At 50.3% G+C, this 25,728-nt stretch overlaps 7 protein-coding genes across 7 annotated transcripts; 4 read left to right on the top strand and 3 right to left on the bottom strand.

Annotated features, from left to right (window-relative positions):
* Nucleotides 1-1,068: 1,068 nt before the first annotated feature.
* On the top strand, nt 1,069-2,794 carry P175DRAFT_0514068 (NAD-dependent epimerase/dehydratase family protein). Its single transcript, XM_040898785.1, has 4 exons — nt 1,069-1,168; nt 1,235-1,469; nt 1,551-2,007; nt 2,092-2,794. The coding sequence occupies exons 1-4, from the start codon at nt 1,140-1,142 to the stop codon at nt 2,484-2,486; spliced, it is 1,116 nt and encodes a 371-aa protein (XP_040756703.1). The 5' UTR covers nt 1,069-1,139; the 3' UTR covers nt 2,487-2,794.
* A 120-nt stretch (nt 2,795-2,914) lies between these two features.
* Nucleotides 2,915-4,503, bottom strand: P175DRAFT_0498428 (putative oxidoreductase; the record flags this gene model as incomplete). Its single annotated transcript, XM_040896499.1, has 2 exons — nt 4,207-4,503; nt 2,915-4,128 (listed from the first exon to the last, which is right to left on the bottom strand). Coding segments are annotated over exons 1-2 (1,319 nt in total), but the record flags the coding sequence as incomplete, so codon positions are not given.
* On the top strand, nt 4,264-5,774 carry P175DRAFT_0498427 (putative G-patch domain protein). The gene has a single exon (XM_040896498.1). It carries the CDS (start codon nt 4,617-4,619, stop codon nt 5,433-5,435), a length of 819 nt encoding a protein of 272 aa, XP_040756701.1. The 5' UTR covers nt 4,264-4,616; the 3' UTR covers nt 5,436-5,774.
* P175DRAFT_0498426 (Sec1 family protein) lies at nt 5,434-8,446 on the bottom strand. Its single transcript, XM_040896497.1, has 7 exons — nt 8,193-8,446; nt 8,082-8,119; nt 7,925-8,012; nt 7,716-7,862; nt 7,458-7,660; nt 6,940-7,406; nt 5,434-6,860 (listed from the first exon to the last, which is right to left on the bottom strand). The coding sequence occupies exons 1-7, from the start codon at nt 8,221-8,223 to the stop codon at nt 5,759-5,761; spliced, it is 2,076 nt and encodes a 691-aa protein (XP_040756700.1). The 5' UTR covers nt 8,224-8,446; the 3' UTR covers nt 5,434-5,758.
* A 113-nt stretch (nt 8,447-8,559) lies between these two features.
* P175DRAFT_0498425 (ATP-dependent RNA helicase SUV3) lies at nt 8,560-11,317 on the top strand. Its single transcript, XM_040896496.1, has 3 exons — nt 8,560-8,932; nt 8,999-10,146; nt 10,199-11,317. The coding sequence occupies exons 1-3, from the start codon at nt 8,768-8,770 to the stop codon at nt 11,172-11,174; spliced, it is 2,289 nt and encodes a 762-aa protein (XP_040756699.1). The 5' UTR covers nt 8,560-8,767; the 3' UTR covers nt 11,175-11,317.
* Nucleotides 11,318-13,312: 1,995 nt separating this feature from the next.
* P175DRAFT_0490355 (uncharacterized protein) lies at nt 13,313-14,866 on the top strand (the record flags this gene model as incomplete). Its single annotated transcript, XM_040895794.1, has 1 exon — nt 13,313-14,866. The coding sequence occupies one exon, from the start codon at nt 13,313-13,315 to the stop codon at nt 14,864-14,866; it is 1,554 nt and encodes a 517-aa protein (XP_040756698.1).
* Nucleotides 14,867-19,943: 5,077 nt separating this feature from the next.
* Nucleotides 19,944-23,575, bottom strand: P175DRAFT_0514062 (uncharacterized protein). Its single transcript, XM_040898784.1, has 6 exons — nt 23,102-23,575; nt 22,610-23,035; nt 22,235-22,525; nt 21,116-22,166; nt 20,598-21,004; nt 19,944-20,519 (listed from the first exon to the last, which is right to left on the bottom strand). Exons 1-6 carry the CDS (start codon nt 23,235-23,237, stop codon nt 20,254-20,256), a joined length of 2,577 nt encoding a protein of 858 aa, XP_040756697.1. The 5' UTR covers nt 23,238-23,575; the 3' UTR covers nt 19,944-20,253.
* Between the last annotated feature and the right edge of the window lie 2,153 nt (nt 23,576-25,728).

Below are 25,728 nucleotides of genomic sequence, written 5' to 3'. Positions count from 1 at the left end.
TTTTTACTTTATTTTCTTATCACCACACATCTTCTTTCGCCATAAATATAATTAAGTGGGCTTCTTCTTTGCGGCTGTCAAATCGCATTCTCCCAAGGTATTCTCGTCGTCCATGACCTCGCGAGTACCCAGCTAGTAGCCAACCGGCTATTCTACCCGATACCGCTCGGTTATATAAGTATAGGTATATATATAGAAGCAGACTACGGGTCAACCCGATGCTACCAAAATAACCGACCAGGTGTCCTAAAACCCGAAGAGAATGGCATGACGAAGACAATGATATGTGACTGGTCTTTGTAGAACTGAGATCCTTGGATCATACCTAGGTACGGAGTAGGTAGTCTCATGAGAAACAGGTCCGGTCCACTGCAAGGAGAGTGGAACCCGACCCGCCCACGAAGGCTCTAGAGTCTCAGCGCGAGAGACCTGGCTAGCTGGGACCATGGCTGTTGCTTGTCCTTTTTGAACGAGTCCCGGATCGTTCGTCCAATCTGGCCGGAATTTGTCTTGTCGCCGCCAGTTTAAAGAATTCGCGAGTGCCGTCCGTTCTGGTCCCAGCCTGCCAGTCGCCAAAGCGGGAAATATTTTTGAGAGGGTTCGCTGCGTTAACCCGTGGGTTGCCTGACAGTCTGCTTGGATGCATTTCGGGGATTAATATGCAGATATTAGCTGTGTAGCACGTTGTTCCGTTCTATCTCGAATAGTAATTAATATGGAGTTGATCGGCCTGCATGGAGAGGGTGGGCGCTTGTAGAGAGCTTCAGGGCACGATTGAATGCTTTCTCCCTAGGTAGAAATTCTGTAAGCTGAGTGGATAGTATACATACAAGGTGATGATGAGAGTTCCCCTGAGCTGCACTGCTGCAGTGGCTTTTTCTGGCGTGATTTCCAGGTATTTTACTGGGAAATTGAGACAGAGATCGAGAAAAGTACTGTTTAGTTGCCCCTCTATGTACCCCCACCATCCATTCGATCATCGGTTTCCCCCCTTTAAATATCCCGCCATCCCCGCTGTGTCTCACACCGTCTTTCATCTCCTGTGTGTGTGTCTCTCTCTCTCTCTCTCTCTCTCTCTCTCTCTCTCGCTCTGCTTGTCTCCTTCTCATTCAATTACATTCTCCTAATCTTCTATCATCATGCCTGCTGGATCTGTTCTCGTCACAGGGTACGTGCTTGATTCTCACACGCTATCTAACACTTAAGCACTCCATTGACGTTACCCCTCTACTAGTGGCACTGGCTACATTGGCTCCTTCACCACCCTCGCTCTCCTCGAGGCCGGTTACAAGGTCGTCGTTGCTGATAACCTCTACAATTCCTCCGCAGAGGCTCTGAACCGCATTGAATTGATCTGTGGCAAGAAGGCTGAGTTCGCTCAGCTTGATGTGACTGATGAGGCTGCCTTTGATAAGGTCTTTGAAGCTCACCCCGACATTGACAGCGTTATCCACTTCGCTGCTCTGAAGGTGCGTTGAACTTTCCCTCGCTTGTGTATTTATGTTTTGTTCCTCATTGTTGATCTGTCTCTGTTTTTCCCCCCCCTTTAGGCTGTCGGTGAATCTGGTGAGCGTCCTCTGGACTACTACCATGTTAACGTATATGGCACCATCTGCCTCCTGCGCTCCATGGTCCGCCACAATGTCACCAACATTGTCTTCTCCAGCTCCGCCACCGTCTACGGTGATGCCACCCGTTTCCCCAACATGATCCCCATCCCCGAAGAGTGCCCTCTCGGCCCTACCAACCCTTACGGCAACACCAAATTCGCCGTTGAGACCGCCATCACCGATCTCATCAACGCTCAGCGCAACAACGCCATCAAGGCCGGAAACGAGGCTGAGGCCACCAAGTGGAACGCCGCTTTGCTCCGCTACTTCAACCCTGCTGGTGCCCACCCCAGCGGTATCATGGGCGAGGACCCTCAGGGTGTCCCCTACAATCTGCTTCCCCTCCTGGCCCAGGTCGCCACTGGCAAGCGCGAGAAGCTGCTCGTCTTCGGAGACGGTAAACACTTCCTTCTTCTCCTTTCAAAATTCTTGACGGACTTCGAAACAGATTGGGGAATCAATCGCTAACCACGTCCTCTAGACTACGAGTCCCATGACGGAACCGCCATCCGTGACTACATCCACATCCTCGACCTGGCTGACGGCCACTTGAAGGCCCTTAACTACCTCCGCTCCAACAACCCCGGAGTCCGTGCCTGGAACCTGGGTACCGGCCGTGGCAGCACTGTGTACGAGATGGTCCGCGCCTTCTCCAAGGCTGTCGGCCGCGACCTGCCCTACGAGGTCGCTCCCCGTCGGGCTGGTGATGTCCTCAACCTGACTTCCAACCCCAGCCGTGCCAACAAGGAGCTCGGCTGGAAGGCAGAGCGTACCCTCGAGCAGGCCTGCGAGGATCTCTGGCTGTGGACCCGCAACAACCCCCAGGGATACCGGCAACAGCCCCCCGCCGAGCTGCTGGCACAGCTGAAGAAATAGATAATATATGAGACATTTTTTATTGGTTTTGGGATAGTTTGAATGGGGATCGATTTCACGAAAAGTGTGGGGAAAGGGAATAGTGACGAATTACCCGACTGAACATGTTAGATTGAATGAGACGAATTTCTTTTCTTTTCCTTTCACTCCCACACACACACACACACACACACACACACACACACACTCTCTCTCTCTCTCTCTCTCTCTCTCTCTCTCTCTCTCTCTCTCTATTGTGCCCAAGGCTCTGATTCTCCTACTGCTTCACTAGATACAGATATGTAAAATAGCTGGGAGGATGTTGCAGGTGCTGAGAGTGTGAACTATTAGATATACCATGAATGCATGCGGCTCATAGATATAGAGAGAGATATTGCGGCCTAGTTTTTCTACATAGGTACCTAATTTTGGATTACCAAGGTCGTTCTCTTAGTTTGATTTTTTTTTTTTTTCTCTATCGCTCTGATATACATACTACCACTATACTTTATTGGCTTTATTTATTATTATTATTACCCTTCCGGCTCCGTCGAGACCCAGGCGTTTGCTCTTTCGCAGTCGATTTCGAACCCTGAGCTGGAGCCGGAGCCGCAGCCGGAGCATTCTTCTGCTCTTGCTCTTTCTTCGCCAGGGCCCGTTTCACAGCGCCCTCCTTTTCCCGCAACTCGATCTGCTTCTCACTAAGCTCCCATAGCTGCTTGCCCACCCCGTCATCCATGATCTCAGCCCGAGCCAAGTCAACCTCCCGACACTCCTTGATCATCCACCCGCCACTGCCACGGCCGAACCGCGCCTCCATAACAGCATATAGGATACTCTGTGCGCCTTGCTGCGGAGACTTGAGCACAAGCCACCAAACCGGCCAGGTGACGAGGTAAACCAGGAGCCCCCATAGTGAGCCACCTGTCATCCAGCGGCGGGTCCCGGGCGTCCGAGCGAATCCGGGATCGACGAGAATCACCCGTGTCGACGGAGGTTGACCGTCAGGGCGCTTGAATGCGTTGAGATGTTTCTGAAAGGAGTTTGCGAAAATCATGAGAGAGAGCTTGCTCAGACCGAAGAGGCTCTTGAAGGGCTTGGGAGTCCTTTTCTGAGCTTTCGCGGTGGTCCTGGTTGCTAACCGAGAGGATTTTGGCTTGGACGTAGAAAGGGCATGAGAGAGAGGAGGAGGAGGACCGTCAATTTGTGAGAAATCGAGTTTGGCGCCGATATAGCTCGAGCAAGTGGTCAGGATCACGCGGACATCGCGGTGCGGAGGCTGAACTCTTAATGCGGGGCTGAGGATACTCAGCAGGTGGAAGTTGGAGAGGTAATTGACCTGCCATTCTTCGTCGATTCCGTCTCCTGTGGCCTTTCGTTTCGAGGCGGATGGGGCGGTCGTGTTGGCACAGAGAATGAGCGTGTCCAGACGGCGGGGTGGGACGTTATCGATCCATTTGGTTGCGAAGGTGCGGACGGAGTGCAGAGAGGAGAGGTCGACCTGCTCCGCGTAGATGAGCTGGTTGCCCGTTGTTCTTCTCAGATCCTCGATGTATTCGACGAGGAATATGTCGGATTGGGAATGTTGGGTGAGGAGGATAATCTGGGCGCCGCGTGAGGCAAGTTCCTGCACCACGCTGGCTCCAATGCCGGACGTGCCGCCCTAGTGAAGAGATTAGGGTACTGGTGGTCCCAAATTGGAAAAGAAAAAAAAAAAAAAAAAGGAAAGAGCATTTTATACCGTGATCATGACGACTTTGGAGTGCATGAGTCGCTCTGAGCTATTGCGGGCACCGCCGAAGTAGTACTTCAGCACGGCGACGAGGAGCAGCCATGGTACAACGCGGAGGACTGTGTAGGAGTAGGGAATGGATGATAAGCCCTCTGTAACACCCTTAGTGATCAAGGGGATGGGCATATCGAGGTAAATAGACAACAAGAGCCCCTGGAAGAATGAATAGGAAAGGGAGGATATATATGAAAGAGTAAAAAGAAGACCAGAGAGGGAACTCGGGACTCCTGGCAGGCGACAAAAAGATAAAAATAGCGGCCGATCTCCCGCCCACCACTACAGTACATAGTCGACTTTACTTCACTTTTTCTCCAGACAGTCAAAGTTGAGGCTATCTTCACTGAAAATTACAAGGGGCAATGTCCAAGGACTCGAATTCCTATGAAGATGAGGACTACTTCCTCCCTCTTGAAGACCAGCGAGTCTTCGGTGCAGGCATCACCCGCAAACGCGTCCCCTTTGTGCGCTCCTCCGAACATGAGCTCACCACGCTTGCTCTGTCCTCCTCGACGCCAAATACTACCCCCTTCGCCGGCTCCAGTATAGCAAATCGATACCTCTCGATAGTGATGCCCAAGTCTTCCTCTTCCTGTTCCCCGAATCCATCTACATCTACAGCTATAGCCACAAATGCCCCCGAAAGTATCCCGGCAAGCGCAAACACAGACGAGCGTAGCCACTCCGCTCCTCCTCCTCCTACTGATAATCCATTACTGCCTTCAACCTGCGAGATATGCGACCTCCCCCTTGCCAACACCGACAGCAACCCCAGCGTAAAACCCCACGAAGCCTCCCTAGCGCACCAAGTCTGCCTGTCGCACTCCCATCCACCTTCTCATCTGGACCGCACCAGGCACGGACTCCGCTACCTCGCCTCCTACGGCTGGGACCCAGATAGCCGGGTGGGATTGGGCGCTCCAGGACGAGAAGGGATCCGAGAACCACTGAAGGGCAAGTTGAAGGCTGATACGGTTGGGTTGGGGGCAAATGTTCCTACCGAGGAGCCGGGGAAGACCAAGACCAAGACCAAGGACAAGGACAAGGACAAGGACAAAGTGCAGAAGCTGAATGCGAAACAGGTGAGGAAGGCGCATGTGCAGGCTCGGAAGAGAGGGGAGAAATTGCGCGAGATGTTTTATCGGGACGAGAACGTGTTGAAGTATCTGGGGGACGGTTGACTCGGATTAAATTGATGTGCTATGATAATTATGATGATGATGATACCCCTTTTCTTGCATGTGATTTATGAGATGAGTTCATGTGGTAGTCTATATATTACTATGTACTGTACTTTGAATATTGTCAGGGTAATTGACAAAATGAAGGGGAGAGAGAGAGTAACCGCAGCGCCTTAATTGCTCAGAACAACAACAACAACAACAACAACAACAACAACAAGCCCTAAATGGTATCACGGCAGTGCGATAATGCAAACAAACGCAATTCCAAATACTAAAAGCCTCTACAGTTGAAAAAAAAAAAAAAAAAGGATTGGCTTATATTACCTAAAGAAATGATGGCGTTTCTTCTTCTCCTTTTCCTTGGGCGGTTTCGAACTAGAAGACGAGTTGGACGGTTTGTGTCCACTCTGCCCTAGAGACATGTTCCCCATTGCAGCTGTTGGGGGCACTGGAGAAGGGGTAGGAGCCGGGGTTCTTTGCGGCGTAGGCTGAGGGGCTGGTGGGGGATCTCGCTCGAAGAGATGGGCTGGAGCAGTGGGCTTGGGTCGCTCAGCGGGGATATCAAGCCGGCGCTTATCGACGCTCAAATCACTGAGTTGTCGGAGGAATAGATTGGAAGTGAGCATATGAGAGGTGGCGAGGAAGACGTCCTTCCGGAAGGCCTCAGAGATCTCATAGCAGGTACGGGCTTCGCCGTATGTAGCTCCACCAGCCATGAAGACAATGATGCGCTGCCGTGGCTGCTCACCCGTGGTGCGAGAACGCGCCCACGTGGGTTTCGCACTTCGAAGTGATGCCTGTGCCAAAGTGTCTTGTTGTCCTGCCATACCTTCGGACTCCGTTTGGGGGCGGGTAAAGGGGAAAGTGTTTGGGTCTAATGCCCCCCGCACAAGATCCTCGAGCATCACCTTGACATTCAGGTCATAGCGGGAGAGACTGCCCTCATCTGCTTCTGAGGGAATGGGGGGTTTTCTGTTGAATAGTGGTATGACCGGAGGTTTGTCGTCTTTCAGTGGTTTATCCACGCGAGCTCCTAGAAGGTCAAGATTGGATATCACTTCTCCATCCTGCGGTTGAAGTTCCGCGTGCGCCATGAGCTTTCTGACATCGCCGGAAAGCAGTCCGTTTCTATAGATGATGTAGAGCAGCAGAAGTCTAACCCTGTCCGCTTTCACTACAGAATCATCGTCCAACAGCTGCACAAGTTGTGAAGCCAAGCCCTTGGCCTTCTTATGGTTTTCGTCGAGGCCAGTGGCAAGACCCTGTTCGACCGAGCTAACTTCGATTAGCTTACGTTCCTGGAAGAATTTCATACACTCCTGCGCCATGTTTAGGTGAAGCGTGTACGCATCTCGGCCCTCTTGGAACTCTCTAAGACCCGCCAGCATATCCTTGATCATGCCCACACTAGCCTTGTCGTTGCTATGCTGAATTAGCAAATGAAATGTAACAAAGGATGAAGTCAAACGCAGGAAAGTGTACAAAGAGCAGAATCACCTACCTTTCAGAAAATTGGGGGTTAGCTGCTCTAAACTTGGCGAAATCTTCACCAAGCTTACCCAACACGTCTTTCATGTGCATATGTCTATACTCGACCCAGACTTTGTCTTGTTCACCAATTTCCATCTCCTTTACTTCCTCGTTCACACCACCTTCGTTGACTAATGTTTTATATGTGACTTTGTCTCCTTCCTTAATCGGAAGCAGATCGTGTACCATAGCCTGGTAGGTGAATTCGTGAATCAGAGGTGCGTGTAGGTCCATTGAACGATCCACGACTACCAAGACACCTCGTGGTCTTGGGGAAGGGGGTGGAAAGTCTCGCTGGAACTGGGCGAACTTGTCTAATTCTTCTTGAATGAACCGTGCCAAGTGCGAACACAGAACACTGGCCTCGTGGGTAGGGGTTCTAGGTCGGTAATATCGGATTACCGGGTATTCTCCCAGACTGGCGCAGAGCGAGACAGCCTACGAAACCCATTAGCATGGCCATGAGACATGAAACGATACCTGTCTTACCTTGTGAGCTAAGCCCGCCAGGTGCTCACGTATCAGATGGTTGCAGCCTGGGTGGAACAGGATCGGGAAACTCCATGGATCCTTGAACGTGACCAGACGTGATTCCCTTGGGAAGTAATCGATGCTTATAGTTTGAAAGCTTGCAATCAGACCCTGTGCTACCTGAGATCGATCGAGCCTGGCGCGCAGCCCTGGATCAAGGACTAACAAGCAATGTCAGGTCCAACCTGGTCAGTGAGAAGCGGGGGGTTAACCAACATGAGGTCCACACCAAATGTGCTTTCCTATATCGTCGTCTTTCGAAATCGGCCAGAAGACAGTCTACTATATGTGGAAGGGAAGAAAGGATGTATAGTGCATCCATGCTCTGGTTGGATGACCGGCGATGTTCGATCTGTTCGATATCTGGCGGCGTAGGCGGGTTAGCTCCTGCAAGGATGCTCATAGGAGCAGCAAGATAGACTCACTGGTGACATTGAGATTGAGAATGTCATCTTCCTTCGCAGCATTGGCGATCAACTTCCGACTTTCCTCGTCTACGACCAAAACTTTCCACTAGAGATGACCGCAGTCAGTACCGTCATAGATGAGCAGGAGGGGGGAAAGCGGGGGACTGGATCGCACGTCATCACCGCCCGTAGAACGGATGGTATTCAAAAGGACTATCGCGAGAAATAGTCAGCATACGAAAGGAGACAAAAGAACTGAAACAATAAGAATTGAAACACAACTTACTATCACGTTGGATGCTGAGTAGGGAGCTCATAGTGGCTGGCCGGCAGCCCTCCGTCGGGTCGAAGCTCTTGAGGTCTCACACGCGAACACGAGGAACGGAGAACGGTTGGGGAGAGGAGGGAAAGAAAGAGCTGAAAACCAAGCGACCAACAAAATAGACCCTAATCAGAAAAAGGGGGGCGGAGGGGGTAGAAATGGTGCGCGAGGACTAACGACTCAAGTGATCTTTTTGAAACGTGTGTATCAGTTCCAAGTTGCTAATGAAGTCCACCAGGCTCTCCACCAAAAGCAGCGGTTGGCGGCGGGCGGCTTTTAGTTATCGCCAACGCGGTGAGGAATAATAATCAGAAGCTTCCCCCGTCTCAATAAAAATTTCAATCCATTCCAATTGACTGTCTGGGTATTCTCTCATCTTCTCGGGGATTATTTGCATCTATTCCTTTCCTTTCCTCCTAGGACGCAACATTCATCTGGATGCATAAAGTATCTGCATCGAGTTCGCCTCCCTGTTGCGTCCTCGACAGACACCTTCACTGCTTTCCACTGCGGTTCTTCCAAAGATCACCCGCGGAGTAATGCAGCTATGGGCCAGTAAAGGCACTCGTTGCCTGTTTTGTACCTTCCAGGCGCCGTCCCGTTCTATTTCGCGATCCTTTGCAACAACTACTACGCTTCAGCGATCGAGACAGACGAATTTGAAGAAGCTAGACGCTATTAAACAAAAGCACGATGACTATAAAGTACAATTCTCTCTAGGCATATCACAATTTAAAAGGTGCAAAATGCTTACTTCTATTTCTAAACAGCCTGAACAGTGGACACAGCGTGCACAACCTGAACCTCGTGTCTCCGTCCACTCCGGTCCGAAACTGCTAAAACGGAAATATGTCGCCCCTGATTTCACGACTGTTGTGACATCTATTCTTCAGGAATTTAAGGACAGTGGGGTGGCTGGGAAGTCAGACGAGGAGCGCGGATCATGGAAGCGATTCGAGCGTTACATCCTGACAGCTTGCAAGGTGAACGATGAGTTGGGTCGACTTGGAAAAGATTCACCATTACGACGCGTTAAGACCTCATTGCAAAATGCCTTTCTCAAGTCTGGCTCTGCAGGTCTCCGAAATGAGTTGGAATATCTTATGTATGCGAAAGATATCACTGCGACATACTCGGAGCCCAACCTCGAAGAGCAAAAGAAGATAGCGGACTTGCGATATCCGGCAGAATGGTACCCGCAAGCGCGCGCTGTTCAACGAACGATTCATTTGCATGTTGGACCGACAAACTCAGGAAAGACATACCACGCATTAAAGCGACTGGAGGCTGCGCAGAGCGGTTTTTATGCCGGACCCCTGAGGCTGCTCGCACAGGAAGTCTACCACCGCTTCCAAAGTAGTGGAATTCCGTGTAGTTTGGTGACAGGGGATGATGTCAAAATCCCTGAGGACCAACAACCCACTGTTGTGAGCAATACAGTTGAGATGGTCAACCTTGGGCAACCTTACGAGGTCGGCGTTATCGATGAGATCCAGATGATTGCCGACTCCAGACGTGGATGGGCCTGGACTCGTGCTGTGCTTGGTGCACAAGCTACTGAGCTTCACCTCTGTGGAGAGACCAGAGCCGTACCCTTGATTCGGCAGCTCGCGGCTCTAACCGGGGACAAGCTGGAGATCCACCGGTATGAACGTCTGAACCCCCTGAAAGTGATGGACCACAGTCTCCGAGGGGATCTAAAGAACCTACAGAAAGGGGACTGCATAGTGGCTTTCAGCCGACTTGGAATCCACGCCTTGAAAGCGGATATTGAGAAAACCACTGGCAGACGAGCTGCCATCGTATATGGTAGCTTGCCGGCTGAAATCCGGACCCAGCAAGCCAGGCTATTCAACGATCCCGACAACGACTACGATTTTCTTGTTGCTAGCGATGCTATTGGCATGGGATTGAATTTGTGAGTCTACTTACGTCTGATTATTGTTCACCTGTGGCTCATTGTTTTCTAGGAGCTGTAAGCGCATCATATTTGAAACCCTCGTCAAAAGAGTCCCCGAAGGCCTCGTCAGGTTATCTGTCCCTGAAATCAAGCAAATCGCTGGGCGGGCGGGTCGGTATCGGTCCGCCGCACAACAAAACAGCAAAGAGAAGAATTCGCAGGACACTGGATCTAACGTTGGTTATGTGACATCCCTGGAAGAAATTGACCTCCCATATATCCGTCAAGCGATGGCAGTCGAGCCGCCCCCACTCACTACTGCTGGGGTTATTGCCCCGGACTCGGCGCTCGAGAAGTTTGCATCGTACTTCCCGCAAAACATCCCGCTTGAGTATATCGTCAAGCGTCTCATGGAGATCTCAGTAATCCATCCTCTGTTTTTCATGTGTGACCCTCGCAATCAGCTGGAAAATGCCGAGGTCATTGATTCTATCAGCGACTTGCAAATCGGGGATCAGTTAACCTTCATGGCAGCTCCTATCCATGCTAAGGATCCCGCCGGGCGTGATATTGCGGCTGCGTTTGCCAGCTGCGTGGCAGGACACTCCAACGGCCGGCTCTTGGATATCCCCGACCTCAACCTGGAAATCCTCGAAGAGCCAGTGTCCGGAAGCAAGGCCTACCTGCAGGCATTGGAAGGTTTGCACAAGTCGGTCATTCTCTACTCATGGCTGAGTTACCGATTCGGCGGCGTCTTCACGGACCGAACTCTGGCAGTTCACGTGAAAGAGCTGGTCGAGGAGCGAATGGTCAGGGCCCTGACGGAATTTTCTTCCAACAAGAAGCTTCGCAAGGATGCTTCTCTGCGCCGACAGATTGCTCTGCAGAAACAGATTCTCGAGCAAAAGAAGCGCCTTTCCGAGGCCGAGGAACTCGACCCAGAGGATGGGCAGGAGGAGCCAACTCCCATTGATCTGTCCGATAGCGTTGAGTATACCAACCTGCCCCCAGCATCTGAGACGTATCCCGGCTCCGTTGCTCAGTGAGTCTAGTAGATATGTATGGATTTAGGGCATGGGAATGGTTGGACGTGTTCCAGGGTCATAATGATTTGTTATAGATATCTTCTTGTATTATTATTATAGGTTCTCATCTTCACCAATGTACGATATTCTGCACAGACGTGGCTTTCCTTTCCCTACTGTGCTTCAGCTGTAGGCCCGCCCCATCACCTGTTTTTTCAACTTTGCCTGATGGTACTCCGTTAGGTAGCCTCACCTGCCGTCCCAGAAAGCCGAGCATGCAAGAATGTGACGGAGCAAGGGTCTCTCTCACATCAGCCACCAATCCTTCACTGCTATGCCAGCATGGCAAAGATTCTTGAATCCAGTGTCACACACACCGCTTTGCTCTCTCAAGAACACAATCAGAGCGCAAGATTTGGCCTTACCTTCGTGCCTGACCTCCTTCCCTCCAGATCGAACTGGACATACTAATTGGCTGTTCTGCTGCTGTTAGTTAGGTAGGTAGGTACCGAGTCCTCAGCCTGGGGCCTCACCTGTATGGATGCTCTCTTCCATTTCTTGTCCACCGATCGTTAGATAAAGATCCGAAGAGGCAAGCAAGGAACCTACCTGCTGCCCTACCTGCATCTGTAGGAGATTACTCCGAATTGCCAGCCAGCCAGCCAGACTGTTTCTTACTAGTCTAGGTACTTCGTGAAAAAAAAAAAAAAATGACAAGTCTGACAGCAATTTCTTTTTTTTCCGTTTCCCTGTCAATATCATAGTAGTTGGTCAGTAACCTGCAGTATCTACATTAGTTAGTTAATTAGGTAGGTAGGTACTTCCTTCGGGATCTGTAATCTGTTTGCTGACGATCTCTCATCCATCCAGACCCTGTGGGGGTTGGGTTCTCTCTCTCATTTTTGGGCGGGGAAGACAAGGCCAGCCACTTTCTTGGAGACAGTGATGCACAAGCTTTATTCGGTGTTTTGAATCCTTGACAGGGAATCCTTTGATAGTTATGATACATAGTATGGAGTAGGATATCTTAGCGGGGAGATTCAATCGTACGTAGGATGAATGTCTCACAACCCCACCGTTACTGCTTTGACCTCATCATCTCGAATTTCGAATTCCTGTCCCGTGGAACGGGAAATGTCTCTGATTAATTTATTTGAATAAGTTAGTTATTCCTGGCAAATTGCATCCCAACGCTATACTAGTAGGTGTACACATACTGGTCACGTTGTGTCATTGTCAGTTGTTTGTCTCAGAGCCCAATATCCAAAAAAAAAAAAAAAAAAACAAACAAGTTAATCTGTGTCCTTGACAGGTGAGCATGCATCCTATAACAATCATTTCCTATGCAGTCAACAGTGAGATCAACGAGATCAACACGTCCCCATTGACGGACTTTTGAGAGTCCCGTGCTCGAAAATCCGGATTCTCTCCTCGATGCTTGATGCTTGACGCTCGTTTCTACTCCGAGTCCTCCGTCGACAACAACCCAATCCCACGATACGGATATAATTTAGCGTTTGAATACTACATACTCCTACTACTAATAAGAATTATAGCACCAGTATAAGTCTCACTCTCAGTTGTATCATGTGCGTGGGCTCATCTCCAAACCGCCTTCAGTTGAGTTGCCTGTCTTGAATCCTCCACGCCGCGGTTTTTGCTTCCCCATGGTTCATTATTATTGTATCGGAGCTAATAACCAGGCAACTAGCTAGAACTTGATCTATCAGACCATCCCGTCAATGCAGCCAAAGCCTCTAGCTTCGCACTAGGGCTGAGTGCAGTCCACTCGTCATGCATCGCTGATCCACTACGCTGTCTGCCAAGCGGACCCTCTCAGGGAAGGGTCTTTGTTAACTGGGAAGTGAGCACTCGGTTACAGCCGATACATAGCAACGAGATTAATGACGCATCCTATCCTTGATAGGCCCTGCCACCTGTGGCCTGGTTGATAAAAGGGCTTGTCATCTGCTGCGCCTGGATCCCGAGGTCCTTTTTCCTTCTCTCGGGCTACTCAGTAAGAGCTTGTCTGCTGCCCACGGTCGTTCCTCGTCTTGTGTGTTTTGCTGCGTTGGAAGCAGTTGTATTTTAATCATTGAAATTATACCCTAATATCTACTGCAAGCTCTTAAGGTCCTCTCGTTCATCACTGCTCCACCATGAAGATTAACTCGACCTATCTCCTGGTCACCCTAGGTGCCCTTACCGGTGTCCTTGCGGCACCGGCCCGGGTTGCTGAGCGCGGCGGCAGTCCTGTTGGATTCCCTGGCGGTCCTGGAGGTGACCACGGCGGTGCTGGATCTGACCCTTGGGATCCTGACTATGATACTACCACGACTCCTTGTGAGACGGACACTACCACTACCACTACCACTCCATGCGAGACTTCTACCACCACCACTACTACCACCAGCACTCCATGTGAGACTCCCACTACTAGCACTACTAGCACTACTAGCATTACCACCACCACCACTCCCTGCGAGACTACCACCACCACTACTACTGTTGTGGTTCCTCCTCCATCTACCACTCCCTGCGAGACTACTGCCACGACCACCACTCCAGGTGAAAGTGCTACCACCACTACTACCACTCCATGCGAGACTGAGACCACCACCACTACTACTGTTGTGGTTCCTCCTCCTTCTACCACTCCATGCGAGACTACTACCACCACTACTCCAGGTGAAAGTGCTACCACCACTACTACCACTCCATGCGAGACTGAGACCACCACCACTACTACCACTACTGCGAGTACCACCACCACTACCACCACCAGCACTCCATGTGAGACTCCCACTACTAGCACTACTAGCACTACTAGCATTACCACCACCACCACTCCCTGCGAGACTACCACCACCACTACTACTGTTGTGGTTCCTCCTCCTTCTACCACTCCATGCGAGACTACTACCACCACTACTCCAGGTGAAAGTGCTACCACCACTACTACCACTCCATGCGAGACTGAGACCACCACCACTACTACTGTTGTGGTTCCTCCTCCATCTACCACTCCCTGCGAGACTACTACCACCACTACTCCAGGTGAAAGTGCTACCACCACTACTACCACTCCATGCGAGACTGAGACCACCACCACTACTACTGTTGTGGTTCCTCCTCCATCTACCACTCCCTGCGAGACTACTGCCACGACCACCACTCCAGGTGAAAGTGCTACCACTACCACCACCACTCCCTGCGAGACTGAGACCACCACCACTACTACTGTTGTGGTTCCTCCTCCATCTACCACTCCCTGCGAGACTACTGCCACGACCACCACTCCAGGTGAAAGTGCTACCACTACCACCACCACTCCCTGCGAGACTGAGACCACAATCACGACCACTGCCGTCGTGGTTCCTCCGCCATCTACCACTCCTTGCGAGACTACTGCCACGACCACCACTCCAGGTGAAAGCGTCACCACCACCACTACTACCCCATATGAGACTGAAACCACCACCACCACTGCCGTCGTGGTTCCTCCTCCATCTACCACTCTCACCACTTCTGTAACCACCACCACCACCACCATTCCAGTTGCTCCCCCGGCTACCACTTCCGTCCCCACCGGAACCTCGCCTGCAACTACGAGCCCTAGCACACCTGCCTTTACCGGTGCTGCTAGCGTGAACAGTGCCGGATCTGCTTTCGCGGGAGTGATGGCTCTGGGTGCTATTTTCCTGGCTTTCTAAGCTATATGATGTAATGGGACGAGACGAGACGAGACGAGACGAAATGAAATCAGATGTAATGAGATGAGGTTAGGTAAATAATCCGGGCTGAAGACGGTTGGAGATTTCTTAGTGGCTTCATTTTCTTCATCAATTCTTTCCTTCATTCTAACGTTTACGGTTAATTTCTATATAATCGATAGTATCCAGTAGCAAAAGGGTTATCACAATAGCAGCAGCAGTCAAGATGTACTCGTAAGAGGATAGCCAGCCCCTGACCTCTCGCTCTGGAGCCTCCTTTGAAAAAAAAAAAAAAAAAAAGAGTCTAGCCTGAATTCTGCAAAGCTGTAATGTAATGTGGACCAAAAATAATACTGTATCAGCCAGGAATGGCTGTCTAGGCACCTTTTTAGCTGAATGGTACTTGTAGGGTACATAAGGAAAAAAAGATGGCTTATCTTATCGGTGGCGGTGTCCCAACACGCCACAACGATTTTCCGCGACAGAAAGCTTTACCGAGTGGGAAAGGGAAAGACAGACAGACAACGACCGACGAGACACAGAACCACCTTCGCATGGGGGAGGGGTGTGTCGCGCGCGCTCTCTCTTCACTATCATTCAATCCATCCTCTTCTTTTATTTGCTTTCAAATCACCTTACTCTCTCTCTCCATCCGTGACGTGACGCCTTTCGCCTTCTCCCGTCATGGATGACCTCCAGTCTCTGGAGCTCTTTTCGCTCGTCTCGCGAATCACCAACGAGCTCCAGAACCACATTGGCGTCAACGACAAAACCCTAGCCGAGTTCGTGATCGACCAGCATCTGAAATGCGCTTCGTTTGCCGAATTCAAGAGTACCCTGGAGGCGATGGGTGCGGAGTTCCCGCAGAGCTTGTTGGAGAGTGTGGATCGCCTTGTTCTGACCATGCACCCGAAGTACAAGAACCAGAAGAATAAGGCTGTGGCGGACGACTCAGAGGGCAAGGATGACGATATTGATGTTCTGAGTGCCTTGGAGAAGAAGGCGCGCGTGTTCAAAGGTCTGGCTGTGCCTGATCGAGATCAACACTGGGATGCGGATGATTATCGGCGGCGGGAGGAGCGGGAGGCCCCGGATGTGAAGGCCGATGCGATGGACGATACGTTTGCAATGTTGGAGGGGCTAGCGGGGAAGGCGCAGAAGGAGAAATCTCAATCTCAGACTCACGCGCCGAAAGAGGCTCGCGCCAACAGGAAGCGAAGTCGGAGTCCCGAATATGATGATTACGGCCGGGGACGGAGGCGGAATGATCGGTATCGCTCTCGATCGAGGTCGCGGAGCCCCGCGTATAATAAGGGAGATGAGGAGGTAGATGAATTTGGTCGATCAACGGGGAAACATAGCTCTAGGGATGATGGGTATCGCAATGCACGAAGTGAGCGCAGGAAGCGACGAGACGATGATGATGACTATTTCAAAAAACCGCCACCTGTTGAGTTGGATGATCAGCCAGTGCTATATAAGGTCTATGATGGACGGGTCACTGGAGTGAAGGACTTTGGCGTGTTCGTGAACTTGCAGGGCGTGCAGGGCAAGGTGGATGGCCTGGTGCACGTCTCGGCAATGCAAGAGGGGGCCCGAGTTAACCATCCTTCCGACTTGGTTTCCCGTGGCCAGCCTGTCAAGGTTAAAGTTATCAGCATTCAAGGCTCCCGGATAGGCTTGTCTATGAAAGAAGTGGACCAAGAGACTGGGTTGGACCTCATCCCTCAACGGCGTCTTGCGTCCGGAGCCAACATGGAACGTCTCAATGGCGTTTCCTCCAACGACAGATATGGAAACCTAAGCTCTGACGTCCCGATTATCGAGGAGTCCAATGGCAAGCCGATGAAGAACCGGAAGCGCTTGACTTCCCCAGAGCGATGGGAGATTAAGCAACTGATTGCATCCGGCGCTGCTTCTGCCGCTGACTATCCTGACATTGATGAAGAGTACCATGCTACTCTTACCGGTGAGGGCGCTTTTGAAGAAGAGGAGGATATCGATATTGAGGTTCGAGACGAAGAACCTCCCTTCCTAGCAGGACAGACCAAGATGTCGCTGGAACTGTCTCCGATCCGAGTCGTCAAAGCCCCAGATGGCTCTATGAACCGATCAGCCATGGCGGGCACCAACCTGGCAAAGGAACGACGAGACTTACGGCAGCAAGAAGCCCAAGACAAAGCAGCAGAACGAGCAGCAGAGGTCGATCTCAATGCACAATGGCAAGATCCTATGGTTGCTCCTGGTGAGCGACAATTTGCTACTGATTTGCGCCACGCTCAACAATCAAAGACAGATGAATCTGTTCCCGAGTGGAAGAGAGTCACCATGGGCAAGAACCAGTCTTTTGGTAAACGGACGAACATGTCGATCAAGCAGCAACGAGAAAGTCTACCTGTGTACAAATTCCGCAAGCAGCTGCTTGACGCCGTGCGTGACAACCAGCTCCTGATCGTTGTCGGAGATACTGGATCCGGGAAAACAACGCAACTAACGCAGTACCTGGCTGAGGGTGGGTATGCCAACAGTGGCATTATCGGATGTACACAACCTCGTCGTGTTGCAGCCATGTCTGTCGCGAAGCGTGTGGCCGAGGAGGTGGGTTGCAGACTGGGTGCTGAGGTTGGATACACCATTCGTTTCGAGGACTGTACCAGCCCAGAGACGAAGATCAAGTACATGACTGATGGCATGCTTCAAAGAGAGGTTCTCTTAGACCCAGATCTCAGGAAGTACTCTGTGATTATGCTTGACGAAGCTCACGAGCGTACAATCGCAACTGATGTTCTCTTCGGACTGCTGAAGAAGACCCTCAAGCGGAGACCAGACCTGAGGCTGATTGTTACATCGGCGACCCTAGATGCTGAAAAGTTCTCGGAGTATTTCAATGGCTGTCCGATTTTCTCGATCCCTGGTCGAACTTTCCCTGTCGAGATCATGTACTCGAAGGAACCAGAATCAGATTATCTGGATGCAGCTCTTATTACAGTCATGCAGATCCACTTGACGGAGCCTGCAGGCGATATGCTTTTGTTCTTGACAGGTCAGGAAGAAATCGATACCGCTTGCGAGATCCTCTACGAGCGCATGAAAGTTTTGGGACCGAGTGTGCCAGAGCTGGTCATACTTCCCGTCTACTCCGCCCTACCTAGCGAGATGCAGAGTAGGATTTTCGAACCTGCCCCGCCTGGTGGTAGGAAGGTTGTCATTGCTACCAACATTGCGGAAACCTCGATCACCATTGACAATATCTACTACGTTATTGACCCTGGCTTCGTGAAGCAGAACGCATACGACCCCAAGCTCGGTATGGATTCTCTGGTGGTGACTCCTATTTCGCAAGCCCAGGCCAAACAACGGGCTGGCCGTGCTGGAAGAACCGGCCCTGGCAAGTGCTTCCGCCTGTACACCGAAGCCGCTTACCAGTCAGAGATGCTGCCAACTACGATTCCCGAAATCCAGCGTCAAAACCTGTCTCACACTATCCTCATGCTCAAGGCCATGGGCATCAACGATCTGCTTCATTTTGACTTTATGGACCCACCCCCGACCAACACCATGCTTACTGCACTGGAAGAACTCTACGCCCTGTCCGCATTAGACGATGAAGGTCTCCTTACCCGACTAGGGAGGAAAATGGCCGACTTCCCCATGGAACCTGCTCTAGCCAAGGTTCTTATCGCCTCGGTCGATATGGGATGCTCGGAGGAGATGCTTAGTATCGTTGCGATGCTTTCCATCCAATCCGTCTTCTACCGCCCCAAGGAAAAGCAGCAACAAGCAGACCAAAAGAAAGCCAAATTCCACGACCCACACGGCGACCACCTTACTCTCCTGAACGTCTATAATGGCTGGAAAAACTCCAAATTCAACAACGCCTGGTGCTTTGAGAACTTCATCCAGGCCCGGCAGATCCGTCGCGCCCAGGATGTACGCCAGCAGCTCCTTGGGATCATGGACCGCTACCATCATAAGATCGTCTCTTGCGGCCGCAACACCACCAAAGTGCGCCAGGCCCTTTGCACAGGGTTCTTCCGCAATGCGGGACGTAAGGATCCTCAAGAGGGATACAAGACGCTTGTCGAGGGTACCCCTGTTTACATGCATCCAAGCTCAGCCCTGTTCGGAAAGCCTTCCGAGCACGTCATCTATCATACTCTTGTCCTCACGACTAAGGAGTACATGCATTGTACTACCTCCATTGAGCCGAAGTGGCTTGTCGAGGCGGCGCCAACGTTCTTCAAGGTTGCACCAACGGATCGGCTCTCGAAACGGAAGAAGGCAGAGCGGATCCAACCCTTGCATAATCGGTTTGCTGGGGAGAACGATTGGCGGTTGTCAGCCCAGCGTCGGCAAGGCCGTGGTGGTGGAGGAGGAACATGGGGTTAATTTTTTTTTTTTTTTTTTTTTCTTCTGCCCTTTTCTTTCTGTTTCCTCTGCTTCATAAATACCCTCCACCCTTGATGATTTAGGATTACTATAAAAGTGATAGATTGTATCGTATGCATTGCAATCTGAATTTGCAATATTACCGAAGTATTGTTTTTTTTCTCTCTCTCCTGTTCCAGTCGGTTCCAGTCGGGCCCTAAGTGCCACCGTCACCTTTCCTCACAGCCCATACATAATCATGGGTGGAATAAAGAGGACTGAAACATATCTATGTAGGAATTTTAGCACTGTAGGAAGCCAGTACTGCTAAGCTCCCTTGCATCTATGTAACTACCTAACTATCTACTGCAGGCAGACAGACCATTAAGAAAGAAAGCAGGTGAAATATCCTATAGGATCTCTTTGTCAACAAAGGAATCTATATCTATCGATCTGTCTATCTGTCGATCTGTCTATCTGTCGATCTGTCTATCTGTCTGGTCTGGTTTTTCCTCCTCTAGCAGGGGATTTTCAAAACTACATTATGCTTTCATTATAAAAGGGAAATTATTGTAGGAGTATGCTATTTCTTCAGTTCCCTCTTACTCATTTTATTACTTATCTAAAGAGCCTAGATTGGGAAAAATATATATATATATATATATGTGTGTGTGTGTGTGTGTGGATATATGTAACAGGGACAAGCATTATTATCATCAACAGCTGCCGTTCATTTTTTGGTCATATATCCAGCCCATTCATTAACTTGCTTTTTAACTAGTTAGTTAACTAACTACGAAATTTTTCACTGAGTAAGCCCCAGTCTCAGCACAACATAACACAACACAGCGTGCTAAGAAACATAAAACATATCTGGTGGTATTAGATCATAATGTAGAGAAACTGGGGAGGAGAAATTGGAATAAATGCCTAGGAAGGGTATATATATGTGTGTATATATATATATACACGTGTGTGTGTGTGTGTGTGTGTGTGTGTGTGTGTGTTGGAAGAAGAGACTAATCCATCACCGACTCCAAATACCTCTCCAAACTCTCCCCGAGCACATTGATAAATGGCCACTGAGTGTTTTTCCGAAACAGTCTTGCCCATAGCTTTATCACGGCAAAGCCTAAGCTCCGGGTTTCGAGGTTAATCGCGGTACCTGTAGCAATGCCCGAGCCAGGTTCGATTCCAGGGAAGGAGTCGGATGCGTCGAGGTCCATGGACGTGTATGCTTCTTGGACTATGCAGCGGGTCCAGTAGAGGATTCTGGACTCGTTTTCTTTATTTTCTATCTGTATTAGAATATATAGGTCTGTTCTGTATGGGGATTACACCCGGGAGCCTGGTTTATTCGTACCGGTTAAGTTTTGATCGTCCTTTAGCGACATCAACCATTTACTGAGAAGAACCGCGCAATCCAGACTTGCTACGGAGTGCTGCACACTCCAGAAAAAGGCCTGGCTACGCGCAATATGGTCGATCCCCAGACGAACTGGGATACTAAGTGCGTGCGCGGAGTAGAGAAGTGCTGGGGTGAGGTAGCTCGTTGGCTCTAGTTTTGGGGCACGGTGCAGTGCGGAGGCGATAGTCATGGGGTCTCGGGTTTCAAGGTGTCGGTAGGGACCGAGATTCAGAGAGAGACGCACATATGCGAGGCCCAACAGGGCGGAAGATGTAAATGGGAGCGGGCCATTTTCGTTGCCCTGGTCCAGACTGGATTCGGGGGCTTGTTGCCAGACTGAGGTCCAAGAGTGGAGGGCTCGTCTGGGGGAAAAAAAAAAAAAAAAAAAAAAAAAAATATGGGATGTTAGTCTAGGTGGGAAATGTTTTTGGCAACTGAAGAAGAAGAGGAAGAAAAGAAAAATAAAGACCTACTCCAGTTTGTTGAGTTCTTCAATTGGGAGGGCGAGTGGTTGGTTTCCTTTTGAGATAGAAAGCTCGCTGACGAGATGGATGCGTTGGAGAAGGCCGTGGAGGAGGATGTAGTTGCCCACTGGCGTAGGGATGGGGTCCAGCAGCACAGATGAGGATCGGGGTGGTTGTAGGAGGTGTGCGAGTGCATCTTGAAAGAAGAGTTGCGGGGAGCCGACTTCTTTTTGCGCGGTTTCCCATTCTTCGGCGGAACCTGCTTTCCATTCCTTTGTAGAGCAGGGGAGACGGAGGTGGACTTCGCTGCTGCGTAGAACGGGGTAGATATTGTAGGCAATACTGTGGATGTGCACATAGCAGAACGAGAGAAGCAGCGTGCGCCGGATAGACTCTTCCTCGGCCCATTCGTGCCACTGCTGCGGTGGATGGGTGGATGTCACAGAGAAGCTTTCTGTCAAACCAAACTCGCGCAAAGATCGCACCATTAAGCCCTGAAGGCCGAGAGCCTCCTGGACGAGTTCCGCGCCTTCCCATGTCGCGTAGCCCATTAGTGCTAACAGGGCACGAATAGTCTCAATCCGCTTCCAAGCATTCACGCCTGCGGCCAGCTCTGGAGATAGCATTGGTGGACTCTGGTCCGGTGGTAACTGTGACATTTCACGGACAGCATCTAGAGAAATTTGGGTGGTAGTGTTATATGCGGCTGCCGGGGTCGAATACGAACCCTTCGACAGCCGGTACAATACGATTGCTTTTGCGGCATGAAAGAGCCGTTTGGCATTACGATGCTCAAAGCGATACTGAGCACCTACTGTTAAGAAAGCTAGGACAAGTTCCGGCGCTCGCTCATTTATTTGGAAGGTGGGGATGTGAACAAAGGGGAGATGGTGGTAGAAGCCATCAAAGAAAGAGGTCAAATACCTCGTTAGAGTGTGTCGGGAGGGCAAAACAAAATCGGGGATAATGTGGCGGAATTCTTCTAAAGACGCAGCAAGGCGCAGGGTTTCTTCCTCATTGACCTTAAGGGGTAAAGCCTTCTGTGCATTTTGGGGGGGTTCTAAGTACAAAATTATAAATTAGGCACGATGAGTCTGGCGAAATCCTCCGGTGGATGGTAGATGTTACCGTAGTCCGAGACCATCCCCATGCTCTGATCCCCTGGAGGTACAGATGGGGGCCATGATCGGAAGGGGGAGTCCGCTCGTGACCTATCCATCGGATTTCGCCGATAGGATTTGTGATCTTGATCTCTGAAGGAAAGGTTATGTCCGGGTTCAGGGACTTCAGGAATTGCACTATGGACTTGGGGTACTTCTCCCGCAGGGACCCATTCCGAGGGCAATCCAAGGGAGTCTAGAAAGTGGGTGAATTCTTGAAAGTGATTTAATTCTTCTGGGAGGTATGGCAATGATGTCGCTAATTATTTTTTTTGTTTTGTTTTGTTTTGTTTTCATTAGCTAGATTCGTGAGTTAAATCTGGAGAGGGAATCAAGCACATACGTGAAGGTTCGGGGTCTGGGTAGATCACTGGGAGACTCCCTACTGGAAGCAGCAACTGGGCTGCTTCGAGAATCTCCGCATCATGTGTGATTCCTCCATTGGGTGCTGTCGAATTGAGCATACTCTGGTCATGTCCTAGGTACGAACTCTGTTGCATTGTCCACTGAACCCCCGGTGACGGTGGCAGGGCAATCTCTTGTGGTGGGTCTGGAGGAGCATGGTACTGTCGAGTCTGCGTTGAGGGTCGACGACGGGGATGCTTTACGACATCTTGATCGGACTGGGATTTGGGAGAAACGAGACTACTCGTCGTGCTCGTGTTGGGTGTGATGGTGTCCTGGTGGGTGATGCCCGTATGGCGTTTGAGGAGATCACGTCGGGAAAAGGCCGCCCCGCAGAAGCAGGTATATGGCTTTTCCTTTGTGTCTGGGGAGGCATTGTTAGTCACGAAATGGATTCACACCACCACGAGGATGGAAATGAGGGGCTTACGAGTGCGGATATGACGCTCCAAGTGTTCTGTGCGCCTAAAGCTGCGTCCGCAATGGATACATATTCTGCTCTTTGCTCCAACGCTTAAGCGTCGGGAGCTTGAAGCCGTTGGCTGTGGTGGTGACTGAGACAGCATCAAGGCGTTGCTGGAGACGTGAACAGTTATGGAGACGTGAGAACAAGAGATGTGGAAGATCGATCGCTCCACTTTGGAGTCAAGTCTCAAAGAATTAATAATAGTACTACTATTATTATTTAATAATAATAATATTATAATGCGAGTGAGATGGATTAAAACTGGAGAAGCACTGGAGATGATTTGGAGGAAGAAGAGACGAGGGGAAAGAAAAAGAGACCCCAACAGCCCAAGTAAAAGTAGTGAATAATCATGAATGTAATAATGGCAAGAAATCGCCGACGCCACGCTCAGGGGACTGAATTAAAACCCCCACATACGATATGATAACATTCAAGGAAATGATGAGATATGATTTCTCCAAATCACCGGAGCTTATAGATTTAGCCCGAGGCTGAGTGACTAACTGGATACATCGTCAATTCAGAGTTCAAATTGCGGCCTTCTCTCCAGCTCCAGCCATGATCAAATACTATCAATAGGTACATATATCTACATTTCCAGCAGTTGCTCTGGTACACTCTCACGCCTTTTTTTTTTTTTTTTCCCTTTCCCCTCTTCCTTCTTGAACTTCGTGAAGCATCAAAATACTAACGGGACATAGGCATTGGCGCCGTTGTCGCAAAAACCTTCGCCTCGGCTGGCTGGCTGCCCAACCATCGCCATTACAAACCTCAATGAACCCGCTCTGACCCAGACCCAGAAAATCATTCTAGTTTCCCACCCCCAGACCCGTCCGTCTCTTTGTCCTGACCGGCAATGTGTCCGATGAATCATACAGGTTGTCGACACCGGCTTTGGTGAATTGCCCTGGAATCCTGAGCAACGGGCTTCCCTCTACTGAAACCACGACCGCGCCTGTTTGATCACATCAACAATGTCAATTACTGAGGCTGTTGGTTTTGTTCACGGGCGCTGTGAAAGCAGATGCTCGAACAGGATCCGTTACCCGGCCAGAACCCAAGTTGCCCGCCAGGAGCCATTGTCCAATGTCCATATTGCTGGTCAGCTGGGGATCGTTGGCCGTCCTCACGCTTGTGAGTTTATTTCCTCCTCTTTTTTTTTTTTTTCTTTTTTCTTTTTTGCTTTTACCCCACTCTTTGTTGTTGTTCTTGGTTTTCTGGTCCTTCTTTTCCCGACAATATGTGTATTTCTTCATGCCGCTGTTATCGCGATGACTCGTTCCTCGGGTGCTATCGCCTATGCGAGACATGCGATTCGAGTGAACTGCGTCTGTCCGGGGGTGGTTGAGACCCCGATGGCAACTCACAACGAGGAGATCCGCAAACCGCTACGACCCGCTGTGGATAGATATTGCACGGATGAAGCGAATGGGAAAGCCGGAAGAGTTGTCCGACACCGTGCTTTTTCTCTGTTCCTCTTTTGCTTCTTTTGTCTCAGCTCAGGGTCATGCACTTGTAGTTACCTGTCTTCTGACTTGCTTGCAACTGGGACTGCTTGATCACCTCTCCTTAAACCCTCGTGGATATTGCTCTAGATGTACCTTTCTCTCTCCAAAGCCCGATCAGCAATGTCAGGATATCTGGAACAAGGCAACATTCCCTACAACAGACCACATCCCCGCTGTGGAACTTGTCATTGAGAGGCGCAAAATCTTGGCAGATACAGAGACGCCACGGAGCCAGTGCGATGTCCTCTATCAGATTCAGAGGATTAGGACGGTAGATCATACAAATGAGGTCTGGAGAATCAAGATTATACAAATGCTCCCAACGTGCACCGTAACAACCCCCTTTCTGTCTGGAAAAGATCTCCATATCTCGGCCGAATTCGCAGTGCCTGAGCCGTCTTGGCAATTGGAACCGCAACTCACCTATTTTTTGGCTTTGGTATGTTAAAACACCTTCGAATCCTCAAACACGTGGGAAATGTTTGGGGATTCGAAGGTGTTCTAACTTGTTAGTCCATGGATCTTGATAGGTAAACTGATATGTGGTTGGTTGACTATAACTAGGTAGACCGTAATGGGGCCATGTTATCGCAGCGCTGCCATGGCCGGATCTCCCCCGCTCGCCCATATTCTGACTCGTAAGTGGCTGAAGGGCTGCCTATTCTGGCATAACTCTGTGAAACGAGAGATATGGTGCCGGAGCTTCTGATGCAATCGGTTAGCCATCCTTGAACTGCCGAAAACTGTTTCCATTTTGTCGGAACGAGCGATGGACTCCGATGGCGGGCGCCTCTTGCGCGAGTACCCGGGGATTCTTCTAGGCTGTTCAGCGTACCGAAGGATCGATCTTTCCTTTCCATTCCCTATCTCGCTTCCAGACTGAGTCGTGTCCTGACTTCGGTGTGGATGCCGACGAGTTGAAAGTTGAAACTGGAAACTTTCCTGGTGTGCTATCGAACTCCCGAAGGCTGTTTAGCCGACGGCTTTCGTAGGAATACGGAATACGGAATACGGATTCCGTCCAATTTAGTGGATTCTCCCTTTCTACTATCTTGATTCAAATCGTGCATTTCCTAAATT

Source organism: Aspergillus ochraceoroseus (genome assembly GCF_002846915.1).
Source record: "Aspergillus ochraceoroseus IBT 24754 chromosome Unknown P175scaffold_1, whole genome shotgun sequence".
Lineage (NCBI taxonomy): Eukaryota > Fungi > Ascomycota > Eurotiomycetes > Eurotiales > Aspergillaceae > Aspergillus > Aspergillus ochraceoroseus.
Note: the sequence above shows the minus strand (reverse complement) of the source record. Positions and strands in the feature narration are given on the sequence as shown.